We start from the raw sequence: 20,351 nt of genomic DNA, 5'->3' as shown, positions 1-20,351 counted from the left end.
CAGGTCTTCAGGACCACCCTGCTCCCACCCAGGTCTTCAGGACCACCCTGCTCCCACCCAGGTTGTCATGACCACCCTGCTCCCACCCAGGTCTTCATGACATCCAGCCTCCTACCACCCAGGTCTTCAGGACCACCCTGCTCCCACCCAGGTCTTCAGGACCAACCTGCTCCCACCCAGGTCTTCATGAATCCCCTGCTCCCACTCAGGTCTTTATGACAACCTGCCAACTACCATCCAGGTCTTCATGACAACCAGTCTCCAACCACCCAGGTCTTCAGGACAAACAGCCACCTACCACCCAGGTCTTCATGACCATCCTGCTACCTCCCCTTTTCCCAAACTTTACTGCTACCAATGGATGTTTATGGAACACCATGACAACCACCTGCTACCACCCACATGAACATGAAAACAACTCCCAGCCTGCGTAAATGGCAGCAACCCTGCTACCCCGGACAAACACGTTGAGTTACAAATACAGAGCAAGCAACGATTATTTACCTTGGCATTGATTCTGTGTTCTTCATGGTGAAAGTGTTCCACATCATTCCTGTTGTTGGAGCTGCCTCTGACAGCCATAGAGGGAATGTGCACCACCGTACCGGAGCTACCAGACAACTCCTTCACTTCTGTCACCATACTCCCAGCATACTGGCTGCAAAAACACAGACACTCATACACTACAAAGGCAAACATAGGGGCACCATTGTCGTACCTGGCTACCATATTTTCAACATCTTGTGATAACCTGATGGACTGATGTTTGGGCTAGAGTTGGTTAAATAACTTGTCATGAAACAAAACAACATGTTTCAATGAAAAGAAAACAATCACCTTTGGTTACACCTTCATAATGAGGCCCAGTGGTTTCACCTGCATCATGAAGCCCAGTGGTTTCACCTTCATCATGAGGCCCAGTGGTTTCACCTTCATCATGAAGCCCATTGGTTTCACCTTCATCATGAAGCCCAGTGGTTTCACCTTCATCATGAGGCCCAGTGGTTTTACCTTCATCATGAAGCCCATTGGTTTAACCTTAATCACGAGGCCCAGTGGTTTCACCTTCATCATGAAGCCCATTGGTTTCACCTTCATCATGAGGCCCCTTTGTTTCACCTTCATCATGAGGCCCAGTGGTTTCACCTGCATCATGAAGCCCAGTGGTTTCACCTTAATCACGAGGCCCAGTGGTTTCACCTTCATCATGAAGCCCATTGGTTTCACCTTCATCATGAGGCCCCTTTGTTTCACCCTCATCATGAGGCCCGGTGGTTTCACCTGCATCATGAAGCCCAGTGGTTTCACCTTCATCATGAAGCCCAGTGGTTTCACCTTCACCATGAGTGGTTTCACCTTCATCATGAAGCCCAGGGTTTCACCTTCATCATGAGGCCCAGTGGTTTCACCTTTATCATAAGCCCCAGTGGTTTCACCTGCATCATGAAGCCCAGTGGTTTCACCTTCATCATGAGGCCCAGTGGTTTTACCTTCATCATGAGGCCCATTGGTTTCACCTTCATCATGAGGCCCAGTGGTTTCACCTGCATCATGAAGCCCAGTGGTTTCACCTTCATCATGAGGCCTAGTGGTTTCACCTTCATCATGAGTGGTTTCACCTACATCATGAGGCCCAAGGGTTTCACCTTCATCATGAAACCCAGTGGTTACACCTTCATCATGAAGCCCAGTGATTTCACCTTCATCATGAAGCCCAGTGGTTTCACCTTCATCATGAGGCCCAGTGGTTTCACCTGCATCATGAGGCCCAGTGGTTTTACCTTCATCATGAGGCATAGTGGTTTCACCTGCATCATGAGGCCCAGTGGTTTCACCTTCATCATGAGGCTTAGTGGTTTCACCTTCATCATGAAGCCCAGTGGTTTCACCTTCATCATGAGGCCCATTGGTTTCACCTTCATCATGAGGCCCAGTGGTTTCACCAGCATCATGAAGCCCAGTGGTTTCACCTTCATCATGAGGCCTAGCGGTTTCATCTTTATCTTGAGTGGTTTCACCTTCATCATGAAGCCCAGTGGTTTCACCTTCATCATAAGGCCCAGTGGTTTCATCTTCATCATGAAGCCCAGTGGTTTCACCTTCATCATGAAGCCCAGTGGTTTCACCTTCATCATAAGGCCCAGTGGTTTCAATTCATCATAAGGCCCAGTGGCTCCACATTTATGTTGAGGCCGCTGTTAAGGTGCACTAGTAAAAACCATGCTTATGTGTGTTTGTGTTAACAATTCTAAAATAGTAAGTAGTGGTATACATATGTAGCTTGGCGCAGTTCATGCCGTACATACATAGCAACAGATGGGTGTACAAATGATGTGAGCTGCATATATTTCCCTACCATTACACACATAAAGTGTTTTTAATTACGTCTACATGTGCCAAACTAATTGAACATAATTTTAGAAAAGACCTGAAATAATCTTCCATATCAACATGTTCAAATTCCCTCTTTACTGCAACTAAGGAACTGTCTACTCACCAATCACATACATGCCTTTCTAATTTCTTGTCATTATGTAAGAGTATACCATGAGCCATTTCACCATTGGATGACAGGCTTAAGATGTGCAAAACACATTGTGCTTGTCAGTACAATTTAGGACAAGAGGACTTCTATAAGGCCTAGTCACTTAATGTTATCTACCCATATCAACACGAGTGTACTAGCCACACCTAATGAAAACATTCTATACATTCTGCTCCCTCAAAACCCAAGGAAATATTTATTAAAGTCCAACCCTTAATTTGTCAATAAAACTATCTCAAATTATATCTGAATTGACTGTTACTATTTTAAGCTGCCATTCAATGTTGAAGTGTCTTTGGATAGCAGGTTTTAACACTGAACCTGTAACTAAAATAACAGTGTTAATCAGCATGGTCAGGCTGGCAATACACAAGCTAACTCCAAGACTGTATTCCTGATGATAACTGACAATTGGCTTTATTCATATTATTTATTGATACTTTCTGATCACAATGTTCATTCCACATGGAGCAATTTCCACTTCCATTTTAATTGGGAGGCCATACATATCAAATCCTACAAACCAGGGTTAGAAACTAACAGTTTTCAGTCCACTAGTCCTTATATTGATAACATATAGCAAAACCCTTAAAAAGGGCCAATTTCTACTAGTCCTTATGATACCTTAACTATTAGGCAGTTTGGTAAGGACTACAGGACTAGTGCGAATTTCTAACGCTGCAAGCGGCACTCAGAATAATTGCATAGCATAAACATTACATGCACTTAAGCATGTTCCACTGGAAATGTTTTCTATGTCACACATCTGCATATTACAGGTTACGAATGAAGCTCCATGGACTGACCCTGAAGAAACTTATCCCACTTTGATACCATGAAGCATTTAGCAGGTTAATCATTGGCTGGATCAACAGCTATACAGGTACTGACAAGAAATAAAGAATTTATGCCAGCATAAAGACTTTCATGAAAACCACCCTGCCCCAACTCAGTCTTCATGACCACCCTGCTCCCACCTACTCTATGACAACCACACAGCTCCTACCTAGGTCTTCATGACCACCCTGCTCCCACCTAAGTCTCCTTGACAACCACACAGCTCCCACCTAGGTCTTCATCATCACCCTGCTCCCACCTAGGTCTCCATGACAACCACACAGCTCCCACCTAGGTCTTCATGACCTCCTGCTCCCACCTAGCAGGCCTCAAAGTTTTATTTTTTAACTAGTAGCCATATGGCCACCAGTAGTAGTATAGGTAATGATGGTTCTGGCTCACTTCCACTGGAGCCAGATTCATATACCTATACCACCACTACATAGGGAATTTTTTATGCGTAAATGATGATGTGATTCAACGATAGTCATTAGATTAAGTTAAATTGACTCCAGCTCACCACCACCTGGAGTCTATGATACAAATGTTTTATAGGTAATGGGGGTTCTGGCTCACTTCCACTGGAGCCAGATTTATTACCTATACTGCTACTACAGGGGGGATTTTTTATGCCAAAATGATTATGCGATTTAACGATAGTCATGAGTTTAAGATAAATTGGCTCTAGCTCGCCAATACCTGGGGCAAATCATTGCTTTAGATGAGCCTAAATGGTAATAAAAATATTCTTCATTATTTTTATCTATAAAGCGATATTCAACATTTTTATTAAGTTCTTCGTTCATTTTACTAGAAGACCAGACTATATAACTACACTCTTCTTGTAAATTGATAAGAAACAATTGATAACCGTATTTGGTTGGTTTGACATTACTGATATAATAAAAACCTTGTGGTAATTCTCTCCATTTAATAGCTTTTTCGATCTCCACTATTATATATATTTATGTAAGCATTTGTCTCAATGTAATCACACGATAGTAAACAATCTATTTTTAATCTCCAACCAGTTCTTTGGTTTTGGCACGGAAAATTGACGCGCTTGTTGCCTCCCCTGTTCTATGAACTTTTTTTTCTCGTCTTCGCTAATACCATTGGTCTTATGAGATTTTGATCGAATCTCCTGCTTCATTTTATTGTATTTGGAGAGTTCCGACAGCACTAAACGAAACTCATCCTCGGATATCTTACAATCAGCCATTGCTGTCGAAATATGATCCTCAATGCTGTTCAACTTTGCTTCGGCGAGTATCCGAATACTATCGTGTTTTAATGCTTTCTTTTGCAACCTACGAGAAATGAATTTTATAGCTATTCCTGCCAGTCCCGAGACTCCAGCGGTTATTTCCATACCGAGCACGATAGGCGCGGCGATTATAGTTGATAGTTAACCGATACCCGCTACACCGAGTCCCATGCCAGATACTACAAGCGCGGTGTCAACTCCGTCCAGAGCATTCACGGCTCTGCGATACTTTTTATACAATCCAAGTCTCAACTCCCTATCCTTCTCTATTCGATGTTTTATGTCGCTTATTTGATGTAATCGAAATCCATCAACAGTATCCATCTTTTCAAATGCTTCATCGAGCGCTGGATATAAACTCATAGTGTATATTACGATCATATAATAGTCTTTAATTGGTCTTGCTTAAATGTTTTGAGACTATACATCAACCTTATCAAATGTATATTATACGGCAAGAATATCTTAGAAAGAGAAATACTGTCACAATACGATACAATGGTGGACGACTGGTTTAACCGTCCGATGCAATTTTGGCAGAATCAGTTAAACTTTGCCATATGGTGTGCCACAACGGGATGTGGTGTATCTGTTAATGCCCCAGGATTTAAACTATATAAGTCTGTTATATTATTTCACGTTTACTATCAGATTAGACGTATACTTAAAGAAATTAGTGCTCCATTACCGCTGGATCCAGCATGGAATCACGCAAATAATCATTATAATAAGAGGGCCTTCGAACGTATTTGTAATGAATTTAATGTTTCTACTAGTAAAGATTGGCGCATTAAAGGACCTAGCCATGGTCTAGGTATTCCGTACAATGGACAAAGAACTATTAAAGATAAAAGCGATTATTTAATTAAAGAGGGTGTGATCCCTTCAGGCTTTGCTCTCTCGAGTAAACAGTTTAGAGCAGATCATATGAACTTTGAGAGTGGCATTCCTTATACAAACAAAGTTTGTGCATCCAAACGATACAACAGACGCTTGGAATGAATTTCTTAATGATAAAACGGAAAATAATTTTACTAACCCAGGATTTGAAAGAGTTAATGAATCGATAAGAACTTATGTATGGGCAATTCTCGGTGCGCAATCGCAAACACGAACGTCCAGTACTGGGACGGCGTTCGATGCGCAAAAACAGTTTGTCTCAAACGTGGAGGGCGCCATTAATTCACCAGTTGACATACCATCGTCCATAAAGCGTTTTCAAGATGCATTACAGTACGCTCAATCCAAAGTGGACTACGTTTATGCGCCGGGACTATACATGTCTCCGAGTAATATGGAACTTAAGATCTGTCAAGTGATAGGCTATAATAATAAAATTGTTATCGCTACCGATCAACAAAAACCAGGTATAAATTCAGATATTAACGTCGAATTAATAACGCAAACGATCACGAGCGAAAAGGGAATAGTCAAGCCGCAGTTATCTACTAAAACATCTTTTAATGCACAAACATCTACTAATGCTCAACCACAAGTGCCACCACATATTGAGGCTAAAAATCAGCAATATATCGATGAAAAAACAGCGCTTGTAGTGGGTGAAGTCACGGTTGGTTTACTCATGATTTGGTGGTTAAATAGTTCTTAGTGAATACGTACAACAGCCCTGCAATTGCTACGATCAGCCCCCACAAGTTTTGACTAAGCCAAGTGGTGGTCTTAGCTAATAAGTTCAATAGCCAGGAAACAACACTCCCTATTATACCGGGAAGTGCGGCCGCGGCTTTCTCAGCGAGCTTTCCCAGTGCTGAACCTAATGCTTTTAAATGCTTTTTTATCCACTCTTTTATACCATTTTTATCGTTAGACGGTGTACCACTACCTGTACTGCCGCCTGTTAACGAGAGAGTCAAAGTCGATATAATAAATCCAAACGCGGTGAAAATACTGGCAATGGTTATTCCCTGTTCTCTGAACAATGTTTTAATTTTATCCAGTGTATCATCGTTGAGGACTTGATCGATAGTTTCTCGAATACGACTGATTTGCGAACGAAGTGCCTTTCTATTACTGGAAGCTGCTTCAAGACGGGCCGATCTTTCATCTTCTAAGTTACGCAATCTTTCCGCTACGCGGCGTCTACTGAACTCATCGCCCGTTTTGTTTTCTCTTGAGCTATATGCTTGTCGATTTCGGATATCTTGGCTGTATTATTGATGAGTTCTCCCCGCATTGTTCGCATTGCCTTGTCAAGACCTCGTAATTCCCTAATACTGGACTCCGATACCTGTAACGTGGAATTATCGTAATAGGTATCTAAGATTTCTCCGAGTCCGTTCGTGGCCACCATCGATGCTGCTTCCAAATCATCTGTATTACCAAGTTCAGTACGCACGGTTCGAATAACCTTAGTAGTCTTCGCGGAAAGCCGCGAGTAGTCTACAAAACCTAATTTATCACGAACAAACACGGCGCCGTGTTTACCGGCTATAGTAGACAAGGCTAGGGGCTTACGAGTACGAGAATTCATAAGATCAATATCCGGAGAGTCACGCAGTAGCAATATTCCTTTACTATCTATCGTAAACTTTGAATAGTCACGGCCTATTGGGTTAACATAATTTTTATCTTCTTTTAAGGCATCGTAATAATCATTGACGTTTGATTGTAAAAGTTCATCGTTAAGACTACTAAACCTGGTTTCATCAGTACCCTCTTCGGTTCGATTCTGATCATCAAAGGTACTTAGATCAAAGTCATTAATATCAAAATCAGTCATTTTTATATTAAACATAGGGTACATGTTTTCAATATAACAATGTCTTCGCAATACGGACGCAAGTTAAACCCACAACGTAGACTTCGAGATCCATTAGGGGTCAAAGCAATTCGTCAGTCTGTAACTATAACTAATAACCCTAGTACCATCGATCAGAATCAAACGCTTCTGGTTCGCTTTCCTAATCTCGGCGCACACGATGTGTTAGTTCCGGGAACTGTCCGACTAGCATTTACAATTAGTTTGACTTCTACCGACGTTAACAGGGAGCCCGTTCAGAACATAGGTCGTGCTATCGTTAAGAAAATCGCCATTAAAATTAGCGGTAATGAGGTTTTGAGTATCGACGATAGCGATGTATACTATTGCTACATGGATCTCTGGAGAACGGATAAAGAGCGGGAAAACTTACAGTACCAAGGTATTTGTAATAAGAACACATTGAGACTGCGCGTAGGTGCTGAAAATGGTGTTGATACCAACGAAAAAGATAAGGCCGTTGCCGACGCATTAGGTAACAGATTCTATGTTCCCCTAGACTTTGAATTACTAGATTCCCACATGCCCTTTTATCAAGCATCCCTAGGCGATAGGTTAGAATACGAACTCACTTTTAATGACTACGGTAGAGTAATCAGAACCGGGGGTGAAGATGCTAGCTATTCCATTGACAATATCTCTTTGGAGTACGATATGATAATGGATCCCGAATTAGCCAGACAAATTCGTAACCATTATTCAGGAAGTTTAGCCATTTTGTACGATCGCGTGCTGCGACATGGAAAGATCATGAGGGACAGAAAAGATACGATGTGGAATATCAATCTAAACGTCCCCACGAGGTCGTTGAAGGGTATTTTAAAGTTGTTCGAGGACCCCTCCGATGTGTTTAAAAGAAATACCGAGAAGTTCTACAATCCCAAGATTTCAAAAGTAGAATTGACTATCGAAGGCGTTCCTAATCAACTATATAGCCAAGGAATGCTAGCGTATCACCAGTGGGATGAGATTAAAAAACTTCCTTCTATAAAACAATCCCCGGAAGTTATCGCGGTCGTGAAAGATCTGTCTCTCGGGAGTGTATCGATGGGTGAATACCTCACCACGAAGTACGCGCCATGGCTCGACATGCGAACAACGGACGATGACCAACTACACGGCAGTGGGAGGAAAATAGAAAATGCCAGCGAGGGTGCCACCATACAGATAACGAAGCTCCAGGAATCGGCTGGTAAATTAAACATATATTTGTACGTGATTATGGATGCGCAACTTAATATACAGAATGGGAGATTCGTGCAAGCAATCTATTGATAATCTTTTACCTAAAGATTCGCACTGCGCTATCATATGCGGGCAAACGGGCTGCAGAAAAATAGCTTTTATTCTAGATATTTTAGAAAGTCATTATCGGGACGTTTTCGATCATATTATTATTCTGTGCCCGACTATAAGCGTTAATAAAACATACCTATCGAGAGATTGGGTAATGAATGACGACGGGGTACACAGATTCGATCCGGGCAATCTAATACAAGACTGCCTCCGAGTATGTCACGAAAAATACAAAGGAGAATCAACCCTTTTCGTAATAGACGACTGCAGCGCGAGTAAAAAACTCACCAAAAAGAAAGATATGCTTTCGTATTTAGCATTCTCCGGTCGGCATACTCAGCATAGCGTTTGGGTACTTACTCAAAAATACAACTCTGACCTGAAAGATCTCAGAAAGCAGACCAAATGGGTAGCCCTCTTTCATTGCAAAGATCGAGATTCATTCGAGGAATGTTTACGCGAAAATGATGTTATTTATACCAAGATTGAATGAGATAAAGTGAGAAAAGTGTTAGCGGCAACGAAGCACTGTAAACTCGTATTAAAAACCGATCAACCAGCTGCTTATGCAATTGCTTAGCAAAATGTAGCAAAATTATAGCAAAATGTAGCAAAATATAGCAAAATGTAGCAAATTGAACATTAGCAGTTAATATGACATAATGTGGTTTGAAATCCTCATTCTTTCGCAACAGTTCATTATTACGGGGCACTAGAAGGAGTTGCTGGTTAGCGGCTGTATGGTTCTTTTATAAGAACAGAGAAGAGAAAACGTCACCCCCGCCGCAACAACAAGTTCAATTAGAGGTTAGCCTGCATATAATGCTATAAGAAGCATGACTACTCCAGTTACAGACGGTAAAATGTTGGTAAACGCGACGTATTATTCAGCGGTGGTCACCGGCTTGGCCATTGGCTATGCTCGTATGGCTAAAATGATTACTAAAGCCGCACCTCCCAAGCTAGATTTTAATGGATTTGATATAGGTATGATGGTTCTGGATATTGGATTAGCAATGGCAACGAAGGGTATGCTCATCAAACAAGGACTTATCCTGGAAGACATAATGAAGTAATTAAACATTTGAATATTTATATTCATATACTATGGCAACAATTGCGATGATGGTCGGTGGAGCTGTTGTTAATGCTCTAGCTTTTTTGGGGAGTAATTATTTATTTTCTAGTATGAGAGAATCAAACGCTAAAGAAGTTGAAGAGGAGCGTAAACGACATAACGAAGCTTTAGAACAATACCAAGCAGCCCAGTTACAATATACACAGCAGAGAATGAAGAGATTAGACTTTATTCATGAAAAACTGCTTAAGGAAGGACATTCAATTCAAACGTTTAAGGATGTCGAATATGCCATGCACGAATACTACCTCGTTTTGGGGAAAAAACTAGACCCAATACCGATACCAACAATGAGTCAGTTTTATACACCGTCAGAGGCTCAGAAAGACCGAGAGGTCACATTTGTGATTATGGGGTTATCTGCTCTATTGATTTTCAGCTATTCCCTAGTGTAGATGTGATTTGCATTTAGACAAATGATATGATGGATGTATATACCATGAATAATTGCAAATTTACACTCATGGGGAAGACTACTCTATGTAACCGACGCTGTGTTGATATTTACTGCGGTATACACAATTATTACATCAGGCGCGGACACATAAACTATACGTGTTCTTTCTGAATGCGGGATAGGGGTCAAAGGTCGTTATTGTTTATGCAAGAAACACGGTGCTGATAGGGTCAGAAACCAGATTATTTATGCTAGGAAGAGAGATTACATCAATGAGAGGAATAGGTTGGGGAGAATACGTATTTAGATATATGAAAACAACCAATTAGACATTTGTCTCATGTTGCATATACCATTCAACCAAAATGGTTTTTGGCAGAGAGTTAAAAGCTATGGCAAAGCAAAGTGGCCTACGTGGATATTCTCGTATGAGAAAAGCTGAATTGATTACCTTACTCGGTTTGGAATACAACAAACCCCAGAGTGTTAGAGAACTCAAAGCTCGAGCGAGAAACAGTGGGCTGAGAGGTTATTCTCGAATGAGAAGAGCTGAATTGATTGCTTTACTAGATAATAATGATGTTCAACCTAATGATGATGATGATGATATTCAACAACAACAACAAGAATTAATATTTGTACCCATATCCGCCGGCGTTGGTAAATATCTAAGAGGTTGGAAGATGGATATTAATTCCAACATGGATGTTAACGATATTAAGCCCATCATATCGAGTAAAATTAACAAGGAGTTAGATGATTTACATAGTATAAAATACCAGCTGACGATTAAAATCTCATTGAGTAAAAGTAACACAGACGATAGCGTCGAATATACCGAACCATATTTCCGAAGCAATCAAGAAGTTATAACCGAATCCGATACTATAAACGCATCATTAGATACTTCAATTCAGAGGATACAGGAAACTTTAGAACGCTGGACTAATAGAGGTTCTGGTTGGGGTGTGGATAAAATCGATAGTTTATATTTAGATATAGCGAATTATATGCCTTTCAAAGGTGGATCTTATGTAGATTTACCCCCGTATTATAAGAAGAAAAAAGCCATAATTAACGTAAAAAATAAATGCGATGACTGTTTAAGAATGATGATAAGATCTGCATTGTTCCCCGTAGACAAAAATCCGGATAGACCTTCTAGCTATCCCCAAAACGATGGACTCAACTTCGATGGTAAAGACAAACCTACACCAATATCACAAATTGATCAGGTGGAAAAGCAAAATAATTTAGCTATAAATGTTTTCGGACATTCTAAAGGAATTGTTGTACACAGGATAAGCTCCGCTCCGGAACATATTCCCAGAATCAATTCATTTCTGATCGAAAAAGATGGTAAATATCATTATACGTGGATAAAGAGTTTAAACAGGCTATTATACGATCAAACAAAACATGCTAGAAAGAAATATTTCTGTGAAAGATGCCTACATGGGTACAGCAGACAAGATCTATTAGAAGCGCATAAAGAAGACTGTAGAGGTGTTGGACAGACCGCTATCAGGATCGATATGCCTAAAGAGGGAAAAAATATATTAAAATTTGAACATTATTGTAATCCAATGCCATTACAGTACGTTATTTACGCAGACTTCGAAGCGCTTATCAAACTCATAGAAAATACCAACCATAATAATCAAGATAGTAGTTTTACGTACAAAACTCAAGAACATATTCCTTGTGGGTTTGGATATATTGTTGTAAGGTATGATGGGAAAACAAACCCGCTCGTGATTTACAGAGGACCCGATGCAGCGGGAAAGTTCCTAGAATATCTACAAAATGAAGAGAGAATAATCAGGGAAAAATTATCGTGTAAGAAACCCATGCGTATGACGAGGGATGATTGGAGGGCCCATAAGATGTAAACGAGTTGTCACGTTTGTAATAAACCCCTGGATGGGGATTCCGTAAGAGATCATTGTCACGTCACTGGTAATTATCGGGGAGCCACGCATAACGAGTGTAACTTGAAACTAAAAATGAATTCTCAAACAATACCCATCCCCGTTGTGTTTCATAACCTTAGGGGATACGATTCACATCTCATTATGCAAGCTATCTCAAAGACCGACGGCGGTTTAACATGCATTCCTAACAATATGGAAAAATACATATCGTTCTCGTTGACTAAACCTATACATTATAGGGACAAGGATGGGAAATCTAGAATAAAGCAAAGTAATGGGCTTAGATTCATAGACTCCGTACAGTTTCTGTTGTCTTCCCTGGACAATTTAGCTAATGCGAACAATCACGATGACTTTGCGATAACAAATCAATATACCGATAAGATAACTCGTCATTTGTTGCTGAGAAAAGGTGTATATCCTTACGAATATATGGATGATTGGTCTAGATTCGAAGAAACTGAATTACCACCCCTCGAATCATTCTATAGTAACTTAACAGAATCTAGAATAACCCATGCCGATTATGAACACGCTCTGACGGTCTGGGATAAATTAGGTTGTAAGAATTTAGGCAATTATCACGATCTGTACTTAAAAACCGACGTACTGTTACTCGCCGATATATTCGAGATATTTAGAAAGACATGTTTAAAACAATACGGCTTGGACCCGGCATGGTACTATTCCAGTCCCGGACTATCGTGGGATGCATTGTTGAAGAAGACCAGCGTAGAACTAAAACTACTCACAGATTACGATATGCACTTGTTTTTTGAGAAAGGATTAAGAGGTGGTATATCGATGGCAGCGAAAAGGTATTCTAAGGCTAATAATAAATTAGTGGAAGGATACGATCCGAGTAAACCCGACACGCACAATTTGTACGGATGGGCTATGAGTCAACCTTTACCCACGGGTGGTTTTGAGTGGGTCAATGATATCAATGTGAATGATATCCATAATATCAATGTGAATGATGCGAATAAAGGGTACATACTAGAAGTTGACTTGGAATATCCAAGTTCGTTACATAAAGATCATAACAGTTATCCGCTAGCTCCTGAAAGATTAATGGTTAATAAAGATTGGATGTTGGAATATCAACACTCCTTGATGGGTAATAGTAGGTTAGCTAACGTAGAAAAACTCGTACCAAATTTGATGGATAAGACAAAATATATAGTTCACTACAGAAATCTCCAGTTGTATCTATCGTTAGGTATGAAACTTAAGAAAATACATAGAGTTCTAAAGTTCGATCAAAGCCCTTGGATGGAGCCCTATATAAGGTTGAACACAGATTTAAAAAAGATAGCTACCAGCGATTTCGAAAAGAATCTGTATAAGCTCATGAATAACTCAGTATTTGGTAAAACTATGGAGAATCTAAGGAAGCGTGTTGATGTTAATTAGTCAGATCTAATGAGGAAGAAAGACTCAGGAAACTTATAGCCAGTCCGGCTTTTAACAGAAGCAAGATATTCGATAACGACTTAGCCGCGTTGCATATGCAGAAGAGTAATATAAAATTCAACAGACCGGTGTACGTCGGTATGAGTATTCTTGACTTGTCAAAACACTTAATGTATGACTTTTATTACAACGAACTTAAGAAGCAATACGGCGATAGATGCGAGGTGTTATATACCGACACAGATTCTTTGTTGATGGAAATACAAACCGAGGATGTGTATAAAGATATGGCAGACAAAAATAGATATGTACGACACGAGCGATTACCCAAAAGATAATCCACTGCACAGCGTAGTAAATAAAAAGGTGTTAGGTAAGATGAAGGATGAATGTGCTGGAACCCCTATAGCGGAGTATGTAGGATTAAGACCTAAGATGTATTCTATAAAGAAGTCTGATAATGGGGAGATAAGAAAAGCCAAGGGCGTTAAGAAGTATGTTGTAAAAAAGCATATCAAACACGAACAGTATAAAGAATCATTATTCAACGGTAGAACGTTCAAACACGAGATGAACTCTTTAAGAAGTTACAATCATAGGATATATGGATTAAGAATGAACAAGACATCATTATCCCCCTTAGATACAAAGAGATGGATTGATAATGATGGTGTAACTACCTATGCTTATGGTTATGGTGGTAATACCGTACCGTCGGGAACTATGAACAACTCTTCTCATACAAATGCCCTACCCGGTCCATCTTGAAGATAATAAAGAATAGGCTCTCCTTCTTTCGTAACCAATCGACTAATGTTATACGTCTTAAGAGACCAAATCGTTCGGTTGCACGACGTAGGCCTCCTTCGAGTTCACCGGCCTGGTATAAATATCTTACCCTTACTCTATCCGGAAGTTTTCGTTCTTTGCCTCTCCTCGGTGCTGAAGATTCGGAAGTCACGGATTTAATTTTAATAGCATCGGATGGTTTCTTCCCTATTAATCTCGTTACTTCATTATTCAGCTCTGATACAACGGCTGATAATCGTGTCACCCATTCGGTTGATCTCAATCGCTCGATCCCATACTGATAGCCAAACAAACGTTCCACTAATGTCCTGTTAAATCTTTCGATGATAGCTTGACTGCGGTGGGCCTCTCTTTCACCATGGACGATTTCGACATCGTGCTTTGTTAACAGTTTAGTTACCGATCCCATAAACTCGCGACCGGGATCTACTTGAAATAGCTTAGACCATTTTAGCGGTCCGCGTTTATATATGCGGCTCAGTGCATTAGCTACTTCTGTTGAATCTTTCGAGGTTAATGGCTCAGCCTCTTTGTATCGACTAGCCACATCCACTACTGTTAAAGCGTATTTATACATTTTGCGTTTTACCTTATCGTGGGGAAGAAACAAGAGGTCAGCCTGATGAACTTCATTCGTTGTAAAAATATCAAACTTCTTCCTCGGTATATAACGCGGTGCCGGTAAATATATTTGCCACATCGCTTGTTTCTTTAACCAATCCTTGGTCACATCTTTAGATACCTTAGCCGCGGTGGCTAATTTTTTTATTGCTCCTACACCTTTCGAATATCCTCGTGGGCTTTAGTAAATTTTATCCATTATTAATTAATATTGATGTTTCGTTTAATACAACTCATGACTATCGTTGAATCGCATAATCATTTTGGCATAAAAAATCCCCCCTGTAGTAGCAGTATAGGTAATAAATCTGGCTCCAGTGGAAGTGAGCCAGAACCATCATTACCTATAAAAAATTTGTATCATAGACTCCAGGGGGTGGTGAGCTGGAGTCAATTTAACTTAATCTTATGACTATCGTTGAATCACATCATCATTTACACATAAAAAATTCCCTCTGTAGTGGTGGTATAGGTATATGAATCTGGCTCCAGTGGAAGTGAGCCAGAACCATCATTACCTATACTACTCCAGTACTTTTTTCCAGGGAGCAAATCAACAAGACGAGCCAAAATTTTAGGTAGCCAAAAACATTTCAAATTATCATTTATCAAATACATGTAACTATTATAATATGTATACAAGTCATAGCACTAGGCTTGAAATTGTATATTAGTGGAAACTGTACTTGGTTTTTGTTGTTTGTGTTATTTGTGACTCGAACAATGATGCATCTTATTACATCATACTATTATACATAGGTATATCCTTGCTTATCCAATGAGCATTGTCGACTAAAATAAAATAGTATAACAATCTGCCATTAACAGATTTCTATAGGTCTTCGACAATGTGTGTTTGGATCTTAACTGAATATATTCAAAGTGATAAGACATTGAAAGCAAATACCGGTGTTGTAAATGGTGTTATTTATTTCCCACAAAAGGCACCAAGTAACATGAATAAATACCTCCGTTTTCGAAGCTTCAAATGAATAACACGTTCGTTGAAGACCGTCACATGACACACCGCTAGAAAGCTTGTTTTTTCATCTACACAATCGTAACATACTATTTCATTGGATAAAATTTGGTTTCTAATGATGCTTTCTTGTCGAAATATGCTACAAGGTTTGTGATTGGTCAAATTTGAGCATGTGACCTAAGGCAGCCAATCAAATTACAGCTATGATACTGTCTGCGTGTGTGACGAATTTCAGATTTTGACGAAAGATTTCTGTTAAATCTTGTTATTCATAACCTTTTTAGGCAGAAAATCGCGATCTATATTAAAAATATGGAACTTCATGGATGTATCATGCTAGGTTACGAGCTGTGACAGAAAGTTTTTATGCATATATTTTGGCATTAAACATCGTATCTGAGCTGAGAAATCGAGGCGACGAAAGCTGAGGTGTCATTTGACTTGCATTATACGTGATCGCAAGATGGAAATATTAACTTAGATGTAAGTTTGACAACTTTTAGAAATATTTTTTGCTGATTGTTTCATTACTTAGTAGAATATATTTAAAGATTTGCTTCAAACGTCTTTATTTTGCTCTTTGACATGTTTGATGTCGACCCCGTTGTTGAAGTGAACTGTGTGTCCGAGAATTTTATTTTCAATAACATTGTGGGAAATTGTGGACATTTGTTTAATCTATCGATAAAAAATTATAAATTGAAATGGAATACACATTTCAGACCTTGTGAAATGTGACAGATTTAATAAATGCATAATATGACAGGTAGGTTCATTAAATTATATATACTATTTTGACGTGACTACGGCTTGGCCAGTTTCCCGGCCAACAGTGTCCGGGGACTCGAGGCTTCGGCATTGAAAGAGTTTACAAAACTGAATCCCTCGTAATGCTGCAGTGTGCTATGGGAATATTAATGAAACAAACGATGAGTACGGTAAATGCATTCCATTGCGACTGTGACAGCACTGGCGATCGAGAAAATGGTGTGTCTGAAAATTTGTGTCTACGCAGATCTATGTGAGCAATAGAATTTAGTTGCCACAAGATATTTTCCAAGGTAGCCATTTGGCGACCTCTGAATTTTAGTCAAATTTTAGACAAATTGAAATTAAGGTCGCACTGGCAACCGTTTTAGTCGCAACTTTGAGGCCTGCCTAGGACTTCATGACCACCCTGCTCCCACCTAGGTCTCCAAGACAACCACACAGCTCCCACCTAGGTCTTCATGACCACCCTGCTCCCACAGAGGTCTCCTTGACAACCACACAGTTCCCACCTTGGTCTTCATGACCACCCTGCTCCACCTAGGTCTTCATAACAACCATCCTGATACACCCAGGTCTTCATGTTCCAGGCTTGTGAGGTTTGTCCTTGAACCACTCTTTAGGCTGACCCGTAAAGATCAGGGGTAGAATAGGTCTTCAGCAACCCATGCATGCCGTAAAAGGCGACTATGCTTGTCGTAAGAAGTGACTAATGAGATCGGGTGGTCAGATTCGCTGACTTGGTTGATGCATGTCATTGTATCCTAATTGCATGGATCGATGCTCATGATGTCAATCACTGCACTGTCTTGTCCAGACTCGATTATTTGCAGACCGCCGTTATATAGCTGGTATATTGCTGAGTGCGGCGTTTAACAACAAATGGGAAATGTTGTGAGGTTATGTTGCAGCCACCAGGACCATGGACTTGGGGCATAAACCAGACATCACATAGTCTCACACAGACAAGAAACAAATCTGACATAAGGACAGAACCACAACCCACTGAAGCTCACTTGATCATGTTGAATCCTCGCCAATATTTGCAATATTTACATGACTACGGGACACTTTTACAATATCATAATAGACAAAGAACCTTTGTACATGTCGTAGTCACTGTATTATGTATTTCACATTGATACATACCAGCTGATGTACTCACATTGCTCTTTATGGTTCAAAATGTCATTTCCACACAGTCAACAAGTTCAGTTGCTGTGGTCATAATATAAATCACATCTGAATTGTGCTCTCACTGTATGTGATATGTTGACAGTGTACACAAATTACAGCTTCAATATCAAGAATAAATGTTGTATATTATATGTTGTGAAATATCTGCAATACCTGACTGAGATTGCATGGTCATCATATCCCGGGAATGAAGACCAAACGTAACAGAGTAAACCACCTACACAGCATAACTTAGACATACACACCCGCCAGGTTGAGGCAATAGAGGTTTCTACTTTAACCATGTCTCCTTGGTAGTTGTCCATGAAGGTCACAGATAAGTTAAACATGGTAAAATCCTGGCAAAACTTCAAATACACAACACAAATGAAACCCATATTACCGAGCTTGGTTTTAGGACTATATCATATTTTGATGACCAGTTCCTATATAAACCTTTCATTTGTTAGAATAAGATTTGTGTCATTTTTTCACACACAAACCCTCTCCCATCCAAATCTCTCCCATACACCAAATGACCAGTCCCTTATTGAAAACTCTGACTTGCACACCATGCCTTGTGACTTACCAACAATAATAACTGCAAGTCACTATGTCCACTGACACAGAAAAGAATGATCCACCTCTGTAGTTAGAATATTATACAAATTTCAGCTTCATAAACATGGTAAACCAAGACATCATATCTCAAAGGAGATTTCCAAAAAGCAGTACACCTAGATCATGTAGCTAAAGGGGCATGCAAGGATGAACATCGGATGATCTTAAAATTCAAAACATGCAAAAATTAGGGCTAGCAAAAAAGATTGATAATCAGAATTATAGTCTATTGGAAGAAATATTAACAATTATCAATATGTTTCTTTGTTTGTTGTTCAATGCCGCACAGACAGGGGTCTGCAAATAATCAAGTCTGGACCAGATAATCCTGTGATTGACATCATGAGCATTGATCCATGCAATTGGGATACAATGACATGCACCAACCAAGTCAAGCGAGTCTGACCACCCGATCCCGTTAGTCGCCTCTTACGACAAGCATAGTCACCTTTTACGGCAAGCATAGTTGCCTTTCACGGCAAGCATGGGTTGCTGAAGACCTATTCTACCCCGGTTATTCATGGGTCAATTATTAATATGAAAATTGTGTCATTGATAATATCTTACATAATCTATTGTGATGAAATAAAGTTTAGATTTACCAAAACAGACTTGTTATTGTCACTAATGTCATAAATGTGCCACCACTCACCAGTGGAGTGAAATATCATTTTTTTTGCTGTTGCTCAGTTACTTCTCCGATTTTTATCAATAATTGATCGATATTTAGTTAACAATTATAATATATTTTCATTATAATGTATTAAGAAATGGCGGAGTAAGGTAATTTATGTTTAGCTAGTTGGTTTACAAAAGAGACCAACATAATAAAATGAGTTGTTTTTATCGTGTTTATTAAAAAATTGACCACCTGACTTTGCCCAGAGGTAACAGAGCTGGGGAGGCAGTACCCAGACACATATCCGTCCTCGCGATACAACTCACAAACTTATCGTCAGAGTTGATTGGGAAGTTGCTGATACCAAGCGAGACAATTGCTCGTGGTTTCAAAATTTACCAACAGACAAAGAACGTCTTGCTCAGCCTAATCTGGATACTATTAGCCTAACAACAGCTTCAGTAGGACCCGGACACAGTCAGCTGTTCCCAAACAGCAGAGAGGCAGTAGTCAGACACTTCACATGTTTTTTTTAAAATTGCAAAATACATGGAAACAGATTAGAATGTAATGGAGACATTGAAACATACAGTTCATTGTGAACATGACCTGTCATAATTGACTGGATATATTTCAGATGCTTACTTTGATGCAGCTGGCTCAGACAGATTCATCAAATGAACAGATGCAGTAAACAATAAATCTGAACAATAATATCACATGTAACTCACGGTAAAGATGTGTTAATCTCATTATAAATTAATATCATAGAATTAACACCAACTGTTATCTCAATCAACCCTGGCATTCAGCAGAAATTTAATATGCTCTTGGATTATATGCCTCTCAGCCAAAATGCAAAGACAATAAAAACAGTCCAGCTTTGGACACTGCCTCCAGTTCACTGAGGCCATCATCCTCTCGGTGTAAAATGGGGTTATACTGATAATTATGTTGTCCCTAAACATCAGGCTAAAATAGTCAGTAACTGTCTTGTTAAATAAACAACCATAGCGCCAGCAATATCTGAAACTACTTGTCATTTCATGACATCATATCTGTGTGTATCCACTAAATCTGTCATCATGAATGGAAGTGGTATCACGTGACAAATGTGATACCTATCGAGAGAAAGAAACTATACA

The 20,351-nt window shown here is 39.7% G+C and overlaps 1 protein-coding gene across 1 annotated transcript in view; it reads right to left on the bottom strand.

Moving 5' to 3' along the window:
* The window catches only part of LOC124116682 (mitochondrial coenzyme A transporter SLC25A42-like), a 46,951-nt gene that overhangs the window by 20,887 nt on the left and 5,713 nt on the right, over positions 1 to 20,351 (bottom strand). Inside the window, exon 2 of the mRNA XM_046478122.2 lies at positions 505 to 658. Coding sequence (XP_046334078.1) covers positions 505 to 642 — 138 coding nt within the window. The 5' untranslated portion in view covers positions 643 to 658. The remainder of the gene's footprint in view (positions 1 to 504; positions 659 to 20,351) is intronic.

Source organism: Haliotis rufescens, unplaced genomic scaffold, assembly GCF_023055435.1.
Source record: "Haliotis rufescens isolate VD_foot unplaced genomic scaffold, xgHalRufe1.0.p SCAF_14, whole genome shotgun sequence".
In the NCBI taxonomy this organism is placed as follows: domain Eukaryota; kingdom Metazoa; phylum Mollusca; class Gastropoda; order Lepetellida; family Haliotidae; genus Haliotis; species Haliotis rufescens.
The sequence above is the reverse complement of the archived record's forward strand: the minus strand, read 5'-3'. Positions and strand labels throughout refer to the sequence as shown.